The following is a 24,536-nucleotide window of genomic DNA, read 5'->3' as shown; positions in this document are numbered from 1 at the left end:
AATCAAGATATATGATAATTTTATGCATGTTATAAAGAAGATTCTGGGAAGAAATTTTAAAAATAGAATGATTATTCGTTATCCTTATTTGATTTATTTACTAGTACAATATTAAAGAATAATTATTTAGATGCCGGAAATTTATTTTTACATAACTTTTACCGTTTATTAAAAAATCTCTTTTATGTAGCACTACTTACAAATTAATTTGTCGATCAAAAAAAAAAAAAAAAAAATAAGATTGTTACATGATTTAAATAAATAGGTTAAATGGTTAAATAAGTTAAATAAGTTAAATAGGTTAAATATGGTTTTCGCGTGACGTAATTTATACTAAAAAATCCATTTTTTTAATTTTTCAAGTCACGTGAACGGACCGAAATTCCGTGGAGTATTTTATTTGTAGATAATGAATATTACTATGGAAATTTTGCGCCGACGAATCCACCGTATTACTATTGTTTTACACAAACATTACTAACAGTGGATAATTAAAAAGAAACCAAATCAAAAAATAATTTACCTTAAAAGTTTTCTTTTAAAATAATGAAATATTTTTTTAATTGGTTATTTTTAATATGTCACAAGCCTAAAATTTGAAATTTTTTGGAAGTAATTAACAACAATATGAAAAAAGGTGTCCCAATTTTTTTTTTTAGAATCCATAAGATTGGAAATTATTGATTTTAAGATGTTACATTTTTTTTAAAAATAAAATCTACGGAAATGGTTTCAGATACTGCATGTATAAGAATGTACTCACAGACTTTGAAAAAATTTTATTGTGCTTCTTATAAGGTAATGATCGTTGCTATTTTGTATTATTGTATACAAAGATTAACCGATTTAAAGTGCAAATGTAGGTAAATTCTTAAAGATTATAATGTAATACTATTCTAAATACATACAATTCATTTAAATTCCATGATGAGACCGTAATTTTCTTCGTATTACCGAATATTATTATTAAAACTTTCAACTTATATCAATGAATACACATCCGTAATATTAAGGGGCTACTTCCCTCAAAAGGTCCCATTATTAAACGAACCACTACAAAAGTGCAGGCACTGCGGTACGGAATTATGGTATAAGTTTTACTCCTGAATTAATATTTTATGGAATGGAAATTTACTTATGAAGAAATACTTAAATGGTAGATCAAAAATGGTATGGCGTTTTTTTTGAAAAACTTCAAATATTACTCGTTAAAAAAAAAAAAAATGTTTGATATACTGTATTCCAAAAGAGTTGAATAACTCGGAATTTATTAAGTTAATTAATTTAATCAAAACTGGAATATATTGATGACACACACAGAAAATATATATATGTCGGGATTTGAATTTTGAAGAAAATAATTTTTTAAAAAAAAAAATTCACAAAAAATTTTTAAAAAATTTTATATTTTATAAATTTTATAAATTTATTAAATTTATCAAAATTTATCAAATTTTTATTATCACTTTTTACTCTCTTTTTAAAAAAAAATGACCTCTATTAACTCTGTCCAAATTATTAAAAATAATTCTTTATATCAATATGAATTAAAAAATTTCTTAAAATATTTAAATTATGATATAATTTCTTTAATACCATTTGAGAACGACCCAGAAAAAGTCGCGACTCATGTAAGGTTATTCACAGAAATAAACATATTGACTGGTAAAGACGTCTTTAAATGGAATATCGAGGAGGAGGCCAAAAGATTACAGATACATAATAAACGTTTAATCGATTCCGCAACGGACATTGTCTGGCAGTCAAGGATTACCTGTTCCCAAAAGCAACGGTTTGAAAGTTTGTCAAATGACGCAAATGATATCAATCAAAAGATGAGACAAGTTGTCGAAGATACTCGCAACAGTATATCACAAATTTGTGTTACACAAGAAACAGACTTAATTTTACCCGATTATTTTTATAATGGTACAACTAAATTTAATGAAAGTAGTAATATGGATTCATTAATTTTAGGATATTCTAAGGAATTTTAAAATTTTATTTTACCTTATTTTAATAAGTGTATTATTATGTGTAGACAGTGTAGTATGCGTGAATAAGTTATGTATATAAAAATTTTACCCCACTTTTTTTTCAATATTTATTTTTACACTGCTTAGAGTTATTATACATATCGTATATTAGGGATTATTTATATTTTCAATCTTTTAGTCTATAGTGCAAATTAAAACTTAAATCTAAAAATATGATGTATGGAAAATCATAACCTAAACCTTCCAAATTATGCTGCAGCATTATAATATAATTATATAGTGTATATATATAAATAAATAGTAAATAAATAAAATTATGGTAAAAATGCCAAGAAATTTATGAAAAACGTGTTTATTTTTAGCCACATAAAATTAAGTTTCAATAAGCCATTGATTTTTATTGGTTTTTTTTTTTAAAAAAAAAAGAAATATTTTTTTTTTATTTCAAATAAAACTAAATTTATGATATAGTCACGGGATTATAAAGCAGGGGTCGAGTTTAGTTTTGAAATATTTTCGTTATCTAACACGCTGCCATTTGGTAAATAATAATAAATTTTGTTAAATAATATAAAAAAACTCGAATTATCAACAAATTTTAATAAATATTTTGGTTAGTTCTTTTAGTTGGTAAGTCATAAATTATTTATTCATTATTATTCGGGTAATTGAATTATACACAAAATCAGCCCAACGCCGATTAAATTACGTTCAAAGTTTTTATTCGGATATTAGGAAAAAAAGGGATTAGTATTATTATTGAAAATCGTTTATCAATAATTATTCACACATAAGCGACATAGCGTTGTTCTAGACCAAAGTCTATTTAATCTAATATGGCATAAAATTCATAATATAACGTGAAATTCGGGAATTTAATTTTCCTTTTGAAAGATAACAAAAATATCCTAGTCATGCAGATCATATATCATGTTCTAGACCGAGCATGTGTTCGGAAATTTAAAGTTCGCCCGGAAATAGATTAGTCATAATAGTCATAATAAGACTACTAACATAATCAATTACGAAAAGACGCATGGCGCAGTTGTCAAATATGCATAAAAAAAAAAGTTATTATAGAATAATATTAATAGTATGCTAACTATAGTGGTAAAAATTTATACATTGAATATTTTAAGCTGAATATTTCGTAAAATCTGGAAAGAAATAATACAAAATAATAAATCTATAATGCATGAATGTGTAATGTTTTTTTGACAAATTTACTAAACCATTCTTATCTAATTTATTTAAATTTTTTTGGGGTGAGATTTCATTCATTATTGTTTTAATTGTATTAATAATCGATTTCCCAATATGACGGAAATGACGGAATGCATTTTTTTAAAGTTTTTTTTTTAAAATGTATAAACGGGAATTATGAAATTTCAAGACTAGAAACAAATTAAGTAAATTATTTAAATTAATGCAAATGATGCAAGATGTTGTAAAATACTTTAATAAATATTTTATTCAGTTAAAAGTTAGAACTATTTAAAAATCTTTCTTTTTAAAGGTAAAAACTACGGGTAATAAAATTGGGGTAATAAAATTAGGGTAATAAAATTGTTGAATTTAATAAACCTTCTAAATAAGTTGCTAAATAAACATTATTTGTTTTTAAATAATTGTAGTATTCGTACGTAATATATAAAATAATAGAAATAGCATTCGCTACGTATATAAAAACAATAGTGAAAAAAAATTTATTTCGTGATTTATTCCATAAATGTAATATTCCGTATCATAGAATTTCTAAGTGGAAAAAAAAGCCTGTTACTGACAAATTTTATTTCATGGGTCATCCAAATTATATAAATTTCTTATCAGGTAAATTGCATCAAAGTCGTGATTCAATTTATGATTTTCTGCATGCATGAAAATAGAAAAATCTTTTTTTTTTAAAGTTTTGCATATCGATTATTCTCTCATGCAAATATTTTAGTACGAAAATAATCGTATGATTCTTGATTTTCCAATTAGAATTCATTTTTTCAAAAGATAATTAACGTAATATCAGTTTTATTTAAAATAAATGTCATAATTATTATATCAGAAATTCAATTCCAAATAATAATTTCAATTAAATTTGTAATTATGAATGATCAACATTCAAAAAATGCGCCATATAGACGGAATGTCTAAAAAAGTCAAATCATAGCGAATATATAATTCGATCCTTTTTATCCTTTTTCAAAAAATTCATACCGTTATGTAAGGTCTAGATTTATAATGATATACTAAAAAAGAATGTTTGATAATAATATTTTTTGTTTTAATTACGTATTCATGACGAAACTTATATATAAATAACTTTAAAAGGGTTTTTTTTTCTTCGGAAATAATTATTATTTTTTTTTACTTAATTTGTTTTCATAGTTTGCTTTAAAAAAAATTCATGAATAATAATGTTTTCTTTAATAGAAAAAAAAAAATGTCCGGTTCTAGATTTCATCCATCAATAATAAGTTAAACTAAATTCATCGAGAAATAACATTTCTGCTTATAAATTAAATTGCCAAGAAACCATTTTATTAGTTAAAATACAAAATACGATAATTCTAGATAGAACTTTATTTTTTTTAAAAAAAAAATGATTCATGGGCTATTATTACATCATATTACAGATTTTTTACTTTGATTTTTTTTTTTTTTTTTTCACTTGGATAGACGGAATAAACGGAATAAAGAAATTTTCAATAATCGAATAATCGAATAATAGAATAATCGTAAATAATCCGTAATAATCCGTAATAATCCGTAATAATCGTAATATTCGTAATATTCGTAATGATAAAAAAGAACTAACCATATTTTTAAAAAGCTGAATTTTTTTTGTTTATGATTTATTATTTGAACGAAAAAAAGATTACTAGTTATAAAAATTCTATTTAAACCGGGTAATTTTTTTATTTCCAATTCCGTTTTTTTCTAATAATAATAATAATAAAAAAATAATTTTTCGTTCACAAAAAAAAAAAAAAAAAATTGCCAATTTTTTTTTATTTCGGAAAAAAACAATATTAAATACAAAAAAACAAATATTTACAAAAAACAATATTAAATACAACACAAAATGTCTACTGTTCAGAATTTAAATTCTATTCAAAACTTTTTAAATAATTTAAATTATAATAATATTAATTTATACCCTTTTAACAATGATCCACTTAAAGTCGCCATTCACGTAAGAAATTTTACAGAAATCCAAGTATTAACAGGTGAAGAATTATTGTTGTGGAACGTTGAACGAGAGGCTCTTCGATTACAAGTGAATAATCGAAATATCATTCATTTAGCAACGAATGATATTTGGAATTTACATTTAACAGATCTACAAAAAAATCAATTTACGGATTTAGCCGATAAAGCTAATAGAATCAATCAAGATTTCGTTCAAACTAATGAAGATACACTTAATAGAATCTACCAAATAAATCTTTTACAAGGAGCAAATACTCCACTCGAAAATCACATCTTTAATGGAGTAGCATTTTGATATGATGATTCGCACATTCAATACTAAACAATATATGTGTTCGGAATTATTGATTTTTTCTTTAAAAAGTAACTCTTAATAATGCATATTATTATAGTAAAGTCGTCCCTTGATTAGTCACAAGAAATATAATATTATAATTCTTTCAACATGTATATTTTTGTTAATATGTTCTGTAAATATTTTGAACCATACATATGCATCATCAATATTATGCACATCATTGTATAAAAAAAAATAAAAAATAAAAAATAAAAAGAAAAAATTTTTTTTTTCGATTTACAAAAATTATTCATAACAGTATATAGTTGATATTTACTTAAAATTGGCATATTGGCTTATTGTTATGTTCACAATCCCTATATGATTTTCTAACTAAACGTAACGAGTCGTAACGTACAAAAAATTTTAAAAAATTATCCTTATATGGTTAAAACCTACTAATCATGTGCCAGTGTCCTGTATATCATACAACTAAAAATCCGGAATTTAAACAATATCACTATTCACCGTTTGTTTAAATATACGGGATTTACTAAAATAAAATACTCTTATGAATATTAATAAAGCGCATGACTCATAATTATCGAATACCATAGGAAATGCACAAAAATTGTGGGACTTATATTTAAAAAGGAAGAGATAAGAAATCCACGGATTATGATATTCAGTTTATAAAAAGGATAATAATAAGAGATGCACGGATTATCATATTTATAAAAAGGATAATAATAAGACGGATTATGACATTCAATTTATAAAAGGATAATAATAAGAAATGCACAGATATTAATAATATTAATAATAATAATAGGAAATGCCCGCATAATGAAAACTAATACTAATAAAATCTTATCCCATTAAAGATGTCATTATCAGTGCCTTGTTGATGATTATATAATTGAGACATTCTAAAATGTGCATCATTACTAGCTTGAAAATGAATTTCATTGATGACGTTAGCATCATTTGCTAAATTCGTAAATTGATTTCTTTGCAAATTTGATAAACGTGTATTCCAAAAAACATCGGTTGCCAAATCAATTATAGGTTGATCATATTGATTATTTAAATGAGACTCATATTTCATATTTTGTTTTAATATTTCTTTTCCAGTTATTGATGTGAATATTGTATCATTTCTCATTTGAGTTGCAAGATCTTTTGCATCATTATATGGAAGTCTCCGAATATTTTTTTCATTTATAAGTTTTAAAAGATTGAAAACTTCTCGTTGTACGTCTCTTTCAGTCATTTTTTATCGTAAGAAATTAATATGAAAATATGAAATATTTTTTTTTTTTTTTTTTTAAGAAAAAATTTTTTTTTTTTAAGCAAGGGAGGTTATTTATTGTATTTTATACTGTAATTTACAAATTGTACTCTAGCATTGTTTTTAACACATGTACTTAATTATTTTAATAAAAAATAGTTCATATAATAGTTAGTTCATATAATAGTTCATATAATAGTTAGTATAACAGTTCATATAATATTTCATATAATAGTTCATATAAATGTTTCATACTTCATATAATGGTTCATATAATGGTTCATATAATGGTTCATATTCACATAAGTACTAACGCTTCTGTTTCTTGTGTAAAATTAAAAAAAAATTTATAATGTTTCACATATTATTGTAAGTAAATGAATGATCTAAAAAAAAAATAAACCATTAAAATCGTTTCATTTTTTTAAAAAAAGGAAATATTTTTATTAAGAGAGCCAAAAACGGTTCAAGAAAAAAAGTCTACGATTATGTGTCATTCGTAAAAAATTTCACGATCGAGAAATATATAGTTTTAATCGAACCAATTATTTCATTAACTTATTCATTATCTTAAAAATTTTAAATATTTATTTGTAATAAACAATCACAAAAAAAATAAAATTAGAAAAAAAATGAAAAATGGATCAAAAAAAAAAAAAAAAAAAAAAAATTACGCATAACTGATGACAATATATGCAACCACAAAGGTTATATACTTATATGCAACAAATTTTGTGAATCATTAAAAAATATTATTAAAAAAAAAACATGCAGATAGTAAATAAATCATACATAAAAAAAAAATAACAAAAAAAAAATAAATAGTAAAAAGGAAATAAAAATAAAAAAAAATAAATAAATGGAATAAAAATCAAAAATAAATAAATAAAATAAATAAATGCAATGATTGTTTTTCCGAAAAGCTGAAAAAAATGTTCAAATGAAACTGACGGTTGCACGTTCAAACTTTTTCTTGGAAAATCCAAAAATTTGTATTTAAAAAAAGTATTCCCAAATTTCGAATCAAATATTTATTACCCCTTTTTAAAAAATTCTTTATATGAAATTGATAATCTTAGTCGGGTGACTTTTCTGTGTAAATTGATATATACATGTGATGAAAACATTTCATGTAACTACTGTAACATGTCATTTGAAGAAAACACAAAAATTTCCGAATTTGACAATTTTCGTTGATATTAGTATTTAGTATCACAAAAATAATGAATGAACCCTTATTTTTATTATTCAACTGTTACAATTTAAAAAAACTATTGTATAATTATTGTCTCAAGCGAGATAATAATCAAACCGACGATCATTCAAATTTTCATGCATCAAATAAACATGTGCATGAGGCCATAATTTAATCAGTGAATTTGCCCATTTTATTAATGACGACAAAAAAAAAAAATTGCGATGATAATGATAAGATTTTTAACGCGTTGGGTATATTTGTTTATTTGTGTTGCATTATAATTAATTAATTTAATTTTCCAATAAAAGTAAAAGGGTTTGTTTTTTATTGAATTAATGAATTATGGGAAAAAGAGTATAAAACAAAGAACCAATTGTCGGTGACTCGTGAATAATATATACTGTACATATATATATAATTAAATAATTTATATAATTAATTATATATATTATATATATTATTGTTATATAATTTATACATATGCTATATATTCTACATAATGCATATATGGTACATACGGTACAGATAAATATAGTCTTTATTATAACAATTTTAAAATTTTAAAGAACCTTAAAAAAAAAATCTTTGTTAGAAAAAAAAGATCATTAAGATCATTCAAAGAACCAATGGACATAAATACGATTTAATTATTCAATCCCACGTTATCATCTTTTTTTTATTAAAATCTACATTTTAGGTTTAAGATTTATGCATGACATGATCAGCTGAGTGATTGTTATTGATCATCTGATAGTTCTAAGAACGTAGAAAATTCGGGCTATCACATGCTTGTAACAATAATAATTGGTCATAAGATCAATGCAAGCGAAATATCATAATATAAAATTCATAGTCAGATAATATAAGGTTATAAAATGATTCATAATATTGAATGAGTTCTTTGAAAAAAGTAATTTGTAGCGTTAAATATTTCAAATATTCCAGGAGTGACAAAGAAATTTTTTATCCCAAAGAATCACATACTTTGTCGATCATCAAAATTAAAAAAAAGCGATAAAAACGATAAAGATAAAATATTTTTAAAATTCGTTAATAACAACTTTTTTAATTTTATAATTTGAAAGTGGAAATACTTTTATAAATAAAAATTTTTTTTTTTGGTTCGTTTCAATAATAGAGAAACAAACTCTCCAGGAAAGAAAGAAAAAAATATGATCTGTAAAATTTGATATATGGCTCTTGAAATATATATATATATATATATATTAAAGTACGTATATTATATATATATAATATATATTCCGATATATATATTCGGCTTTCTATCTATATAAGTATATTAATTTAAGGAAAATATAAAATTAAAGAGGAAAAACAATAAATTAAAAATTTTTTTTTTTTTTTTGATCAAAAAAAAAAAAGGAATATTAAAAATATTTAAATATTTATCAACTGTTTTTATTTAGGTTTCCTAATCGATAGAAATAATAATATTAATGTGTGATAAAAAGGCTTAGTTCTGTCAAACAAGGAGTGAGTTTGGCTATCACATGTCATGTTCATCAAACGAATCCTTTGGTTGAAGGTCTTTTGACAAAAATATTTGTGCATAATGCATTTGTTTTTTCTTGAATTAATGAAGAGATACTAATCAAATTAGGTAAAATTTTTAAATATTCACGTTATTTATTTCATTTATTTGGATGTCAAACTATTTATTCAATCATATTGTTTCTCTAATTGGTATTGGTATTATCATTGTTTGAAATATATATATATATATGTTATATGGTACGTATTTTGGGTTTTTTTATTATTTTTTTTTTCTGTCTAAAAAAAAAATATTTTTTTTATTGTTATGTAATAAAAAAATAATATTTACATTGAAAATTTTAACAAAAAAAAAATAGAAAAACAAAAAGAACAAACAGAAAAATAAAAAGAACAAAATAGGAAATAAATTGAAGAAATGTAAAAAGAAAAAAATGTAGTTGTTCCTAGTCTAAGGTTGGATATATATTGTATAATACTATTACTGTATTACATATGCCGTACATTGATTCTATATGTAATGGAAAATGGAAAGTACTAAGTAAGGTTTGAATGTTTAAACTTTTAATCTTAATAATAATAAAAAAAAAAAATATTTTTTTAATGACGTAATACTTATAGACGAACAAATTTTTAGTGAGAAGGCCCAAGAAAAAATGAAAAGAAGTTGAAATAATCTTGCTTTTAAGGCCATTGAAAATCTGATGGTTCTGAAAATACGGATGTAAAAATAAGGCGTTCGAGATTAACGTTGAGATCATCGTCGTTGTCGTCGTTGCCAAAGTTTGTATATCCTTTATAAAATTCACCTGGTATGCCAGGAGGTAATTTCATTTCTTGAGGTACATTTATTCGCGCAACTAGGAAAAGTGTTTCTTCATTATTAAATTTGTTCATCATATTATTAGCAAGTTTGTCGAAGGAATTTCTTTCTTGAGTACTTAAATGTGTATCCCAAATCACATTTATTAAGCAAGACAATTGCTCTATTTTTATTTCTTTTTCGACATTAATTCCTATTACATCTTTTCCTGTTATTACTCTTTTTCTTCTTACTAACTCAAGTACTTCTATTTCTTGGGGTAGCTCTTTCAATTTATCGAGATCATCTATTGAGCGTAATGCCAATTGGATATTAGTTGAAATAGTTGAAAGGTGCATTTTTTCATTAAAAAAAAAATTATGTAAGTTTTTTTTAATGGGGTTAGGAAGAATAGGGTTTATTTTCTCCCTTATATACCTATTTTCTGATGATGCTGTGATACAGGTTCGTACTCTTAATATACTCATATTTTCATCTTTTTATTTTTATTTAACCATTTTAAAACTTGTAATTAATTTTAATTTACCTCTCCATCAATTTCCAAAGATTTAATAATAAAGGATGAGAAAAAAAACAAATATTTATTTTTGTGGAACTAAAACTATACCTCAAAAATCGATTCACTTTTCATATTGTTTTCAAACCGTCTTGGCGTATGTGATTACTGCGCAGCTGCGACAAGAATCAATGTCCGAATAAAAGTATATAAAATATATATATAGTTAAGGAAAGACTTATTTATTTATATACTTTTTAAAATTGTTTTGACTATCAATTTTATTTTAAAGTAAACAAAGAAAAAAAATCATCTAGATTTTTTATATGTATATATTAAAAAAAAAAAAATGGTGCGGGACATTTACCATTGATATGATGATGGTGGACATTTACCTTTTTATAGGTCCCTTTCCCTTATCTGTGCCTTAATTTAACTTATGAATAAACATTCCCTTTCATACCATTTCCTTAAAGATTTTCCCTTTTGACGTAATTAGCGCTCGTACCGAATATATATGCAAATATATATCGGAAGTTTATTCCCCGATTTCCGGTGTTGTCACATACACTAGGTAACATATATTAGATAATAACCTTATTTATAGGCGCTCATTTTGATCAATCGTTTGACAAAAATGCGGGTACCGTCATCACACATTCACACGCTCAACTATTTCGTATGTTAAATTTTCATCTGACCATATCATTCATTCTCTCCATCCTAGCTCGGAGATACTAAAAAAAATAATTCTTTTTTTATATAAACATATTTAATATATCAAAATATTAACAAATTATAGTTCAAAGAAAAATATTATTAAATTTTTATTATAAAATGGAAATTCAAAATATTTTGGTAATGATAAGCACAGGCCACAAGTAGAACCAACTGTGCATCATTATGCACGTGTAACGGTGTAACGCTGATTGATATAGTAATAATAAAATCTATTATTTTTTCTTTTAAAATAAATAAAATTTTTTGTTTATTGCACAGATTATGATTGGTGTTTTCGATGTCTATGAAAATACCATAATAGTAAGGTTCCATTTTTTTTTACGTAAGTAACTTTTTTTCTCTTACATTCTTTTGAGGTATACGTAATCATGGATTCGTCATACGATTTTTTTTTTTTTGAATTTAAGCCATAAAAAAATTTTTTTTTTTTTTTTTTTTTTTAAAAAAAAAAGTCCACTATTTATATCAATCATTAATTAAATAAACGAAAGAAAGGTTATAAAATTATAAAAATAATAATGATAATGAATGTAAAGAACGTGATAACGAATCTTATTATTAAAAAATGATAATAAAAAAAATTTCTTTTTCTGTAAAAACAAAAATTATGAGCTTTAGTAATAATGTTATAGCTTATATGTAAAAAAAAAAAAAAAAAAAAATTCTGAAATTATTTTAACACGATTGTATTTAAATTTTTGTTGTTTTTCTTATGCAATAAAAATTTGGTCCAACCAATTTTTTTTTTTATTTTTTAATTTTTAATTTTTAAATGCAAATAAAAAAAAATTGTGTATTTTAGTACCTTATATGATAAAAAGTTTTCAAAAAATTTACAAAAAAAATTGAATTTGATCTTTATAAGATATATTATTTTCAAACCCACTAAACTTTACGAATTTGTCGGCTTTACACAGTACTGGCCCAAATTAGTGTAGTAATTCCGGTTGACACATTGATGTCACTATCACTATGAATGTTATATCACAACGTGATATACAGTAACTTTCGTCGTAATAATCATGATTTTTTTTCTTTTGGTCTTATCCTACATTTTCTTAAACTTGACATCTGACATTTGGTCAATTTCAGATATTGTATGTACTGTACGTAATATTAGAGATTCTTCTTATTATTTGTAATTTCAGCTAAAGTTAGACTTAATTTAAAGTTTTAGTCAGAACTGTCTTAATAATGCGAACCAGAATCACCAGAATTACGACCAATTATGACGAATTTTACTTGTCACTAATGACACAATTACATGTGACAATTGTGAGATGTCACTAATGTTCGTTCAACAAATAATGTTGTTAACTTTTCTACGTTATATTCGCTTCATTTTGGCACTTACTTTCAATATCTACCTTGTAATTTTTTCTTTTATCAGCGCCTTGTGAGATACCACCAACTAGCTTTGCTAAAAATGTCACACACCCATCTTCTATTGGCCACGTTTAGAGTTAGCATACCGTACTTTCATGGCATGGTTAAGTCAATAATTCTTTACCCATATACTCTTTCCCTTTATCAATGATCAATAATTTAAGCCATGTGAGTGGACAAGGATTACCATTATAAATAATTATTTTCAGATATATTAATTAATAAAAATTTAATGAATTTTTTCCTAAATTTCCAATTTCTCTCTTTCCTAGTAATAAATTGATATTCGTAAAAATTAGCCTAAATTCACGTTGATATTTAATTTCATATTTTTCTTATTTTAACCTTACCTATTATGGAGAATATAAATAAAAAATCGCATTTGCCAAAATTGAATAAATTTAATTGCCGATCAGATAACTAGTCTATTTTCACAATTTTGTTGCCGATCTTGAAATCATTTAACATAAAATAACGTTTCACCACTTTTTTTTCAATTTTTTTCTTTTCCTTTATTATTTTTAGTATTTTTTACATACGAATTAATAACATATTTTTTGTTTAATAAATTATTTATTAAAATGGATGAAATTAAACTAAGTGATGATGTAATTGAACAAATAAAAGATTTTTACTATAAGTATTCAACTGAAGAACATGAATCGTTAATTGATAAACTAATAACAGACAAAGAATTAAAAGAACGTTATAAAAAATATGGTTTATGTGGAAATTGTAAGCAGCCTAATACTGGTTATAATAATTGTCAGTCATGTGAATCACAATATTTTCAACAAAATTTCAAAAATTGGACAAGTGGAAATCATGACGTTGATGAATTTATTAAAAAAGCACAATTAAAATGTAATAGTAAGTATAAAATCATAGAATGGATTGAATATGATAAATTTGAAGATGTTGAATATTTAGCGAAGGGGGGATTTGGAACTGTTTTTAAAGCAGTTTGGAAAGATGGTCCTATTTCGAGTTGGGATTATGACAATAATCAATGGAAAAGAGAAGGTGAAACAAAAGTTGCTTTAAAATGTTTACATAATTCACAAGATATTACAGCAGAATTTTTAAAAGAAGTAAGATATTTTTTAATATATTTTAATATTATTAGCCTTTATTAATATTTAATTAACTATAATTTTCATTTAAGGTTGAATCACATATTTTAGTACGTGGCAATCGTGAATTTTTAATTCGATGTTTTGGCATCACTAAAGACCCAAAAACAGAAAATTTTATTATGATTATGCAATTAAAAAAAGGTAGTTTAAGACAATATTTGAATAACAATTTCATTTCACTAGATTGGGAAGAAAAGTTGTATGATTTACATGGTATTGCATATGGTCTTAGTAAGATTCATAATAAAGGATTAATTCATCATGATTTTCATTGTGGGAATATATTAAGCGGTTCTGATACTGATGGATATACTTGTATTACTGATTTGGGATTATGTCAACCAACAAATGTCAAATCCTCTCAAAATACTCAAAATAGTAATAAGAAAATATATGGAGTGTTACCTTATGTAGCTCCAGAAGTTTTAAGAGGAAAAGAATATACTCAAAAAAGTGATATTTATGGATTTGGTATTATTGCATATGAATTTTGTACAGGATTGCCTCCTTATTATGATATACCTCATGATGAATTCTTAGCAATGAAAATTTGTCAAGGGTTGAGGCCAAATTCTAATTATAAAATTCCTCAATTAATTGTTGATATAATTAATCAATGTTGGGATGCAGACCCTTTAAAACGACCTAATGCATATGAATTACGTGAGTCAATAGATAATTTATATAATGATATTCATCACAAAAAAGTGGATTCTGTAATTCATGGGCAAGTTAAAGAGGCAGATGAAGTTAATAAAAAGACATCTTTACCAGTTCAATTGCCATTATCATCTACAAGTACACTCTCATATATAACACATCCTCAAGCAGTTTATACAAGTAGACTTTTAGATTTTAAAAATCTTCCAGAACCAAAAAATGCTGATAATCATGATTTAGAATATTCAGGTAATTTTAATTCAAAATAATTATTTTAATCTATTTAGAGTAATAATTATCTTTCTATTTTACAGATTCCTTAAGAATGGATTTTATTAAACTTGATATTAATTTTAAAGGTAATAATTAATTTTGCATGTGATTTTTTAATCTATTAAATTTTAATTGGTAAACTATTTTTTTTTTTAGAAGAAAATAATTAAAACACATTTTAATTTAAATAAAAATATTTAGTGTATAAAAAAATAACACCAGATATAATTTTATTCTAAACTTGAGGATAATTTTAATGTTATTCTGGGACATTTGATGGAAATATATATAACAGATAATAAAGCTCAATTATTCATATCTAAAAAATTGAAGATTAGCACTGTAATAAGTTTAAAAATTATGTTTTTTATTAATAAATTTGATCATATTAATTTATCTAAAATTAACAGTAAATAAATTACTAACAATCTAAGGTTACTGTAATGATTCTGATGAAAAAGGAGAATTGTACAAATTGCATCAATTTGGTTGATCATGAAAATGACAACAAGGAAGATAATATAAATAACAATTTTTTTGCAACCGAAAGGGATCAACAATGGAAGGGCTGCGAAATAGAAATTAGAATACCTTTTTTAAGGAAAATCTCAAAGCGCAAACTTAATACACTAATTTTTTGAATGATAGCAATTCAATCAAAGTGTAACAATTTTCTATCAAGTTATTAAATAAAGTAATTGAATTTTCTTAATTTCTTAGATTTTTTCGTGAAATAATTTCAAACTGGGAATGGAATGATGAAATTTTGCATATTAAAATTAAATTAAATGCCATAGACATCTCATGTGAGAATAATTGCACTTTTTTTTACCGATGATGACAATTTTTTGCAATTTATTATTAAATTCGACCATATTTTTTATTTATAAAAATTTCATTATCATTATAATTAAGTATTTGTTTATTTATTTATTTTATGTAAAAGCAGGAGAGTAAACAATAAAAAGTCCTATACATTCATAAGAATAATAACACGAATTGAAACTCTTCGCCCATCTTTTCCAAGGACGGATCCTCACTTATACCCTATAAAAGCTCACGCAGCCCTTATCCTGACCGATAAGGGATAGCCAATAAGAACCTGGGATTAGCAAATATAAAAAAAACTATCTAAAAAGAAAAGGTTAGAAAAAGTGGGCGGTAAACCTAGTCTAAATAATATCTAAATTGTTTGGATTAAATAGATGTAGCTATATATCTACCATAAAAGGGGTAAATTAACTCGCCTAAAAGTGTAAAAAAAGCCCTTAAGACTAGGTCCAGCCACCTTGGAGTCATGTGGAGAAGATGGTGACTGACACGGTCATTTTTCTCAATGAAGAGAACGATGTGAGTTAAGACCCGTGTTGGTCTTGGTATTTCGTTTGTTAGGTCATTTTTCCAGTTCTTTCGTGTCATCTGAGGTATCAGAACCGTTAATAATATCTAATTGATAATCTACTATGGAGTCTAAGTATTTGTAAGAAAATTTGGCAATTTCTTGTTCTAATCACCCTTTCTGATTTGGTTTAGTGTTTGGCAAAGTTCTATTATTGTAATAGCTAAGACTTTTAATGCAAGTCATCTTTCGTGTTCTGCTTTGGCATATTGGTCTACTGCTAGTTTTTCCACAGCTACTCTGCTTGGTGTTTAGCTATAATGCGCGTCTGTCATAAACATACACGTTTCTGAAATTGGAGAAATTTGTTCAATTTTGGTGTTGTATTGGATTCGGCATCACTGTCTGTCATTGGAACATAAGTAGAAGTAGATATTGGGTTATCTTGTGTAGATAAAGGTAGGGGAATCTTGTCTTTATTGTTACGTTTGCCATGCTATTTTGTGCTTTGTTTGTAGTTGGAGATATACCTAAGGTTGCAGAATTTTTTCCTGTATATACATCAACTGCCTTTCGTAAGAACATGACTTTGACTGTTCGCTTGGTATTTAACATCATATTCTATGCCAAGTCGATTGAATTATATATATTAGGATTTGAACGTTATCGATTAAAAAGTTCGCTCGTGTGAAAAGGATTTGTCGTTAGCATTTTCTTGGTGACTATAAAAAATCGTAACTGATTTGTTAGGTTTAAAAGTACTATCGTATTTGGAAAATTCTTTTTGATGGATGACATAAGCATGTTGATTGTGTGACATAATAAAATGACTAGGAACGTCACAATATCGTGTGTATTATAATTTCTCATTTGTGTACAGAGCATTGTCAGGAAGAATTTTTCGACGCGTAGAAGAAGGTAAAAATATTATAAAATAGCCCAAAGACAAGTGGGTGATAATGATTACGCAAAAATATGGTAAAACTCTCAAAAATTAAAGGGTGTATAGAGGAAACTACAATATAAAATGGTGAACGAGAAACTTCACCTTTTTTTTTAAAAAAAAAGGTCCATTATTTATAACAATTATTAATTATGTAATAACAAATATTATAATTAAAAAATGATAATAAAAAAAATGTTCTCTTCTGTAAAAACAAAATTATGAGCTTTAGTAATAATGTTATAGCTATATGTAAAAAAAAAAAGAAAAATTTTCTGAAATTATTTTAACATGATTGTATTTAAATTTTTGTTGTTTTTCTTATGCAATAAAAATTCGGTCCAACCGATTTTTTTTTTATTTTTTAATTTTTAATTTTTAAATGCAAATAAAAAAATTGTGAATTTTAGTACCTTATATGATAAAAAGTTTTCAAAAAATTTAAACCCACTTAACTTTACGAATTTGTCGGCTTTACAGTACTGGCCCAAATTAGTGTAGTAATTCTGGTTGACACATTTGATGTCATCATCACTACTGTATGAATGTTATATCACAACGTGATATACAGTAACTTTTCGTCGTAATACAGTAATCATATTTTTTTTTCTTTTGGTATTATCCTACATTTTCTTAAACTTTGACATTTGGTCAGTTTCAGATATTGTAATGAATTATTCTTCTTATCATTTGTAATTTCAGCTAAAGTTAGACTTAAATTAAAATTTTAGTCAGAATTGTCTTAATAATGCGAACCAGAATTACGACCAATTATGACGAATTTTACTTGTCACTAATGACACAATGATATGTGACTATTGTGAGATGTCACTGATGTTCGTTCAACAAATAATGTTAACTTTTCTATGATGTTATATTCGCTTTATTTTGGCACTTACTTTCAATAATCAACCTTGTAATTTTTTCTTTATCAGCACCTTGCGAGATACTACCAACTAGCTTTGCTAAAAATGTCACGCACCCATCTTCTATTGGCTACGTTTAGAGTTAGCATACTGTACTTTCATGGCATGTTAAGTCAATAATTCTTTACCCATATACTCTTTCCCTCTATCAATGATCAATAATTTAGGGTTTTAGGCCATGTGAATGGACAAGGATTACCATACAAAGTTCTTTTACAAATAATTTTCAGATATGTTAATATGATATCAATTAATAAAAATTTAATGAATTTTTTCCTAAATTTCCAATTTCTCTCTTTCCTAGTAATAAATTGATATTCGTAAAAATTAGCCTAAATTCACGTTGATATTTAATTTCATATTTTTCTTATTTTAACCTTACCTATTATGGAGAATATAAATAAAAAATCGCATTTGCCAAAATTGAATAAATTTAATTGCCGATCAGATAACTAGTCTATTTTCACAATTTTGTTGCCGATCTTGAAATCATTTAACATAAAATAACGTTTCACCACTTTTTTTTCAATTTTTTTCTTTTCCTTTATTATTTTTAGTATTTTTTACATACGAATTAATAACATATTTTTTGTTTAATAAATTATTTATTAAAATGGATGAAATTAAACTAAGTGATGATGTAATTGAACAAATAAAAGATTTTTACTATAAGTATTCAACTGAAGAACATGAATCGTTAATTGATAAACTAATAACAGACAAAGAATTAAAAGAACGTTATAAGAAATATGGTTTATGTGGAAATTGTAAGCAGCCTAATACTCATTATGAATGGTGCCGGCCATGTATTTCTAATTATTTTCAACAAAATTTCAAAAATTGGACAAGTGGAAATCATGACATTGATGAATTTATTCAAAAAGCACAATTAAAAGCTAGTAGTGATAATAAAATCATAGAGTGGATTGAATATGATAAATTTGAAGATGTTGAATATTTAGCAAAGGGGGGATTTGGAACTGTTTTTAAAGCAGTTTGGAAAGATGGTCCTTGGAAGATTAATAGAAGCGGTCAATTGGAAAGAGAAGGTGAAACAAAAGTTGCTTTAAAATGTTTACATAATTCACAAGATATTACAGCAGAATTTTTAAATGAAGTAAGATATTTTCTTATATATTTTAGTATTATTAGCCTTTATAAATGCTGAACTAACTATAATTTTCATTTTAAGGTTGAATCACATATTTTAGTACGTACCGATTGTAGTTGGTTAATTCAATGTTTTGGCATCACTAAAGACCCAAAAACAGAAAATTTTATTATGATTATGGAATTAAAGGAAGGTAGTTTAAGACAACATTTGAATAACAATTTCATTTCACTAGATTGGAAGAAAAAGCTGTTTGCTTTACAAGGTATTGCATATGGTCTTAAAGAAATTCATAATGAGGGATTAATTCATCATGATTTTCATTGTGGGAATATATTAAGTGGTTCTGATTCTGATATATATACTTCTATTACTGATTTGGGATTATGTCAACCAGCAAATGTCAAATCCTCTCAAAATAGTAATAAAAAAATATATGGAGTGTTACCTTATGTAGCTCCAGAAGTTTTAAGAGGAAATGAATATACTCAAAAAAGTGATATTTATGGATTTGGAATTATTGCATATGAATTTTGTACAGGATTGCCTCCTTATTATGATATACCTCATGATGAATTCTTAGCAATGAAAATTTGTCAAGGGTTAAGACCAAAATCTAATTATAAAATTCCTCAATTAATTGTTGATATAATTAATCAATGTTGGGATGCAGACCCTTTAAAACGACCTAATGCAGTTGAGTTGCGAGAGTCAATAGAAAAGTTATATAACGATATTGATGACAATAAAGTGGATTCTGTAATTTATAGGCAAGTTAAAGAGGCAGATGAAATTAATAAAAAGGCATCTTTTCCAGTTCAATTGCCATTATCATCTACAAGTATGCTCTCATATGTAACACATCCTCAAGCAGTTTACACAAGTAGGCTTTTGGATTTTAAAAATCTTCCACAACCAAAAAATGCTAATAATGATGATTTAGAATATTCAGGTAATTTTAATTCAAAATAATTATTTAATCTATTTAGAGTAATAATTATCTTTCTATTTTACAGTTTCCTTAAGTGTGGATTTTACTAAACTTGATATTAATTCTAAAGGTAATTACTTTTGCATGTGATTTTTTTAATCTACTAAATTTTAATTGTGTAACTATTTTTTTATTATAGATGAAAATAATTAAAACACATTTTAATTTAAATAAAAATATTTAGTATATAAAAAAATAACATTAGATATAAACCTGAGGATAATTTTTAATGTTATTCTGGGATATTTGATGGAATAGTAAAGCTCAATTATTCATATCTAAAAAATCGAAGTTTAGCACTGTAATAAGTTTAAAAATTATGTTTTTTATAAATAAATTTGATCATATTAATTTATCTAAAATTAACAGTAAATAAATTACTAACTATCTAAGTTTATTGTAATGATTTTGATGAAAAAGAAGAAACTAAAAATGGTCTGAAATTCGTACAAATTCAATTTGGTTGATCATGAAAATGACAACGAAGAAGATAATTATTTATTAGACATAACAATTTTTTTGAAATGGAATGGTTCAGCAATGGAAGGGACTGCGAAATGGAAATTAGAAAACCTTTTTAAGAAAAATCTCAAAAAAGCGCAAACTTAATATACTAATTTTTTGAATTATAACAATTCAATCGAATTGTAACAATTTTCTATCAAGTTATTAAATAAAGTATTTGAATTTTATTAATTTTCTTAGGTTATGTCGTGAAATGATTTCAAACTGGGAATGGAATGATGAAATAATAATTCTAAGATGAAATTTTGCATATTAAAATTAGATAACGTTATAGACATTTCATATGCACTTTTTTTTACCGATTACGATGATTTTTTGCCAATTTATTATTAAATTTGATCATATTTTTTATTTATTAAAATTTCGTTATCATTATAATTAAGCTTTAAGAGAAATTATATATAATACTTGCATAAATATTATCACGCACGTGATCTAAATAAAAACCAGTTGTAAAAAAATTTTTTTTTGTTTACATAAATAAATTAAAAAAATTTGATTTCATAATTATTTTATTAACTCAAATCTGAATCATTTGAAATAATATTCGCCAAAATTATTCGATTGTGACGGGAATCTGAAAATGGTTACGCCGATTATATTACTTAGAGTATGTGATGTACTTTTACAAAAAAAAGCGGTGAAGTCAACTTTTATAACTTTTATTACAAAAACCAACTTTATTTCTCTAAGTAAACTTGCAAAGCAGGCAAAAAAACGCCTATAATCATAATTTTATGAGTTTATTAAGATTTGATTTAAAAATGTCTGTGGAACATATACCAATCAATATGCGGTAATGGGTAACTAATACAAGTACAATGGTCATGTTGACATGATTGTAATATTTACTAAAAAGGAAATCAATAGTAAAAATGCAATCATTGTATTTATATATAATCTATCAATTTTTCCCATCACTGCTGCTGTAAATTAAGTGCCTTCTTAACATTAACCTCAGGCGAATATTTCAATATGACAGAAAGTGAGGCCTAGAGAATATTTAACGTTAAGTTAAAAATTTTCACTTTATTAAAGCCTACTAATAATATAAATTACCTCTACAGCTATTAAACCTAAAAATACAAATATATCTGGCGCAACTTCAGAAACTGAAGTTACTTCTCCAGTTATTCCAGAAGATTTACAAAAGTCTTATCCACAGAAACGCATTTCTATTGCAATAATCATGGTTCCTATAGAGAAAAAGTGGCTTTCCTTGAGGCGATTCAAGATGACAGACAAAAGCATCACAAAAAAAAGGGTATATTTGTCTTTGTTTGTTTATGATTTGTTTTTATTTAATATTCATAACAGAGATTTCTCACTTAAATAACCTACAGATTTTTCGTTTCTCAATTTTTTTTAATAGGGTGCTATCATTAATCTATTTTGCATCATAGGTGTCATTATCCTCATTATTAATTCGTTAGCAAGTGACAAATCCGACGATGAAGTGAATTCATATCTTAGTGTGTTCATTGAATAAATTATTATGGAATAATGGACTTATAATGGAAGATGGGTTTTAATAAAAAAATTTATTATTTATGCAATATATATATATATTAATACCATCAGGTTTATTTAGTGTAGTCACAATAATATTAATACCGGTCAGTAACTTTACACCAACTTCAGCTTTAGCTTTGGTTGGTCCGGGAGTATCTTTATCTGAATGGATTGCAGAGTACTTACTTGAATTTTTACCTTGGAATAAATTTAAAGCATAAACTTGCACTCTTAAAGAATAATGATATTGATTTTATGGATTAATATATAATTTTAGACACTCCAATTTGTAATTTTTATAAATTTGCTGATAATGATAAATTTTCTTTTAATTTCATAATATTAATTTTTTAATTTTATTTTGACTAAACATTATGTAAAATGCCATTAAGAATTTTTTATTATAAATGTTACAATGATAAAAGATGATAGCTTGCAATTCATTCCATAGTTCATAAAATATTCAGCCTCAATCCTTGACATTAAATAAATTTGTGTTAATTGCGTAATTGTGTAATTGCGTGAAAAGAAATTAATTTATAATCGAATTTATGCACCATTTACACGATTATGCAAATGTAGTTATACCTACTGGGTAGCAAATTTTATATGTATTTATTTATCCGTTTCTAGGAAATTTTGCGGTAAAAATTAACTATTGATTATACTATAATAAAACTGATTTGAAAATTTGAGTAATTCGGAAAGATTTGCATTTTCCAAATGAGAAAAACTTACTTTTAATTTATTTGTAACCACAATATTATTTTTCAAGTGGAATAGTAATAGTTCCGAAGCTTTTTAAAATTTAATTATTTTTTTAAAATCTTTTAAAATGAAAAAAAAACCATGCGAAGGAAAAATAGGATTCAACAATAAAATATACTATATTATACTCGCGATATACTATAAAACACTTATTATTGTGTAAATGGCAGGGGACAAATCAATTATCTCCTGGCTAATTGGAATAGTAAAATTTTACTTATTCCTAATTAGCCAGGAGATAAGTAATACTTGTGTAACATTGAAAAGTGTGCGTATTTATCATGTCATAATTAATACATTTCCGGGTTAATTAAAATTTTAATTGGATTAATACTAACAAAGTTACCGTCTCTATAATAATAATTTTTTTTTTTTTTCGCGGTTAACTTAACCAAAATTTTTTTTTATCCTTTTTTTTGTTTTATTTTTATTGGATTTTTTTTAGGGGATTTTTTTTTAATCGAAATTTATCAAAATTTTTGGAATTTTTTTTTTAACCTAAAAAATATTGTTTATTCTTTTTTCGTTTGGGTCAAGACTATAATCATTTGCGTGAAAATTTTTTTTTAGTGAGAATTTTTTTGATTTAGTGAGAACTTTTGAGAACTTTTTTTGTTTATTGAGATGGTTTTTTCAGTATTATCATTTCCCGACTAATAAATTTGTGTGAAAATTTCTTTTTGCAATTATATATTTATGATATTGAGCATGAAATAAGAATCACCACAATATTATACAAGATTTAAATGAAAACATTTTATTGTATTTACAAAATATGCTTCACAAATACAATCCATATATTAAAAATTTATTTCCATTAATATTAACATTGTAAATTTTTAATTATAAACAGATAATAGACAATAAACCATCCATTAATGTTATAAAACATCTAATTTTTAATATAAATCATTATTTCCTTTATTTATATTACAACTTATTTTCAAAATCTTTTTTAATACACATAATAAATACTATTAATTTAAAATAATTGATCACGGTGCGAAGCAACGGGATACAACTAGTGTAAATTATTAAAAAAAAATTTATTATTGTCATTTACAAACTTTATAATAATTAAAAAATTTCACCATACTATTTTTAAATAAAAAATTATTCAAATCAAACTACAGAAAATTGAAATATTACAAATTTATATAATTATAACGATTTTTTTTAAAAAAAAATCAAAGCCTTAGTGTAATTCAACTTCAAATGATTCTTTAATTTTGAAAGAAGAAACAAATCTCGTTTTAACCAACAATTCAAAAATTGCTTTTAACCTAATGCATCTATCTATAGTTATAATAGCTATATATAAAAAATATCTAAGAATTGGTAATTATTGCTAATATTATACATTATACCCGATATAAATAATAAAACTTAGTTACCTTTCAAAATAACGTCAAACTTTGCAATCTAAA

General features: G+C 24.6%; 7 protein-coding genes across 7 annotated transcripts; 5 read left to right on the top strand and 2 right to left on the bottom strand.

Annotated features, from left to right (window-relative positions):
• The first annotated feature begins 1,409 nt into the window (after positions 1-1,409).
• OCT59_004564 (uncharacterized protein) lies at positions 1,410-2,332 on the top strand. Its single transcript, XM_025314280.2, has one exon. It carries the CDS (start codon positions 1,491-1,493, stop codon positions 1,995-1,997), a length of 507 nt encoding a protein of 168 aa, XP_025185483.1. The 5' UTR covers positions 1,410-1,490; the 3' UTR covers positions 1,998-2,332.
• A 2,632-nt stretch (positions 2,333-4,964) lies between these two features.
• OCT59_004563 (uncharacterized protein) lies at positions 4,965-5,727 on the top strand. Its single transcript, XM_025331586.2, has one exon. The coding sequence runs from the start codon at positions 5,074-5,076 to the stop codon at positions 5,494-5,496; it is 423 nt and encodes a 140-aa protein (XP_025185482.1). The 5' UTR covers positions 4,965-5,073; the 3' UTR covers positions 5,497-5,727.
• A 610-nt stretch (positions 5,728-6,337) lies between these two features.
• OCT59_004562 (uncharacterized protein) lies at positions 6,338-6,751 on the bottom strand (the record flags this gene model as incomplete). Its single annotated transcript, XM_025331585.2, has 1 exon — positions 6,338-6,751. The coding sequence occupies one exon, from the start codon at positions 6,749-6,751 to the stop codon at positions 6,338-6,340; it is 414 nt and encodes a 137-aa protein (XP_025185481.1).
• A 3,412-nt stretch (positions 6,752-10,163) lies between these two features.
• OCT59_004561 (uncharacterized protein) lies at positions 10,164-10,640 on the bottom strand (the record flags this gene model as incomplete). The annotated part of the gene is made up of 1 exon (XM_025310152.1): positions 10,164-10,640. The coding sequence occupies one exon, from the start codon at positions 10,638-10,640 to the stop codon at positions 10,164-10,166; it is 477 nt and encodes a 158-aa protein (XP_025185480.1).
• Positions 10,641-13,506: 2,866 nt separating this feature from the next.
• Positions 13,507-15,164, top strand: OCT59_004560 (uncharacterized protein; the record flags this gene model as incomplete). The annotated part of the gene is made up of 6 exons (XM_066148368.1): positions 13,507-13,690; positions 13,856-14,016; positions 14,091-14,202; positions 14,692-14,970; positions 15,036-15,080; positions 15,151-15,164. The coding sequence occupies 6 exons, from the start codon at positions 13,507-13,509 to the stop codon at positions 15,162-15,164; spliced, it is 795 nt and encodes a 264-aa protein (XP_065996974.1).
• Positions 15,165-18,815: 3,651 nt separating this feature from the next.
• On the top strand, positions 18,816-20,457 carry OCT59_004559 (uncharacterized protein; the record flags this gene model as incomplete). Its single annotated transcript, XM_066148367.1, has 6 exons — positions 18,816-19,008; positions 19,087-19,319; positions 19,395-19,578; positions 19,987-20,265; positions 20,330-20,374; positions 20,444-20,457. The coding sequence occupies 6 exons, from the start codon at positions 18,816-18,818 to the stop codon at positions 20,455-20,457; spliced, it is 948 nt and encodes a 315-aa protein (XP_065996973.1).
• Positions 20,458-21,804: 1,347 nt separating this feature from the next.
• On the top strand, positions 21,805-22,718 carry OCT59_004558 (uncharacterized protein; the record flags this gene model as incomplete). Its single annotated transcript, XM_066148366.1, has 4 exons — positions 21,805-21,814; positions 21,897-22,093; positions 22,202-22,301; positions 22,411-22,718. The coding sequence occupies 4 exons, from the start codon at positions 21,805-21,807 to the stop codon at positions 22,560-22,562; spliced, it is 459 nt and encodes a 152-aa protein (XP_065996972.1). The 3' UTR covers positions 22,563-22,718.
• Between the last annotated feature and the right edge of the window lie 1,818 nt (positions 22,719-24,536).

The sequence above is a fragment of the Rhizophagus irregularis genome, chromosome 12 (genome assembly GCF_026210795.1).
Source record: "Rhizophagus irregularis chromosome 12, complete sequence".
Lineage (NCBI taxonomy): Eukaryota > Fungi > Glomeromycota > Glomeromycetes > Glomerales > Glomeraceae > Rhizophagus > Rhizophagus irregularis.
Note: the sequence above shows the minus strand (reverse complement) of the source record. Positions and strands in the feature narration are given on the sequence as shown.

Excerpts from the sequence above, each read along its gene's own strand:
- OCT59_004564 (XM_025314280.2), top strand. The coding sequence starts at position 1,491 with ATGACCTCTATTAACTCTGTCCAAATTATTAAAAATAATTCTTTATAT.
- OCT59_004563 (XM_025331586.2), top strand. The coding sequence starts at position 5,074 with ATGTCTACTGTTCAGAATTTAAATTCTATTCAAAACTTTTTAAATAAT.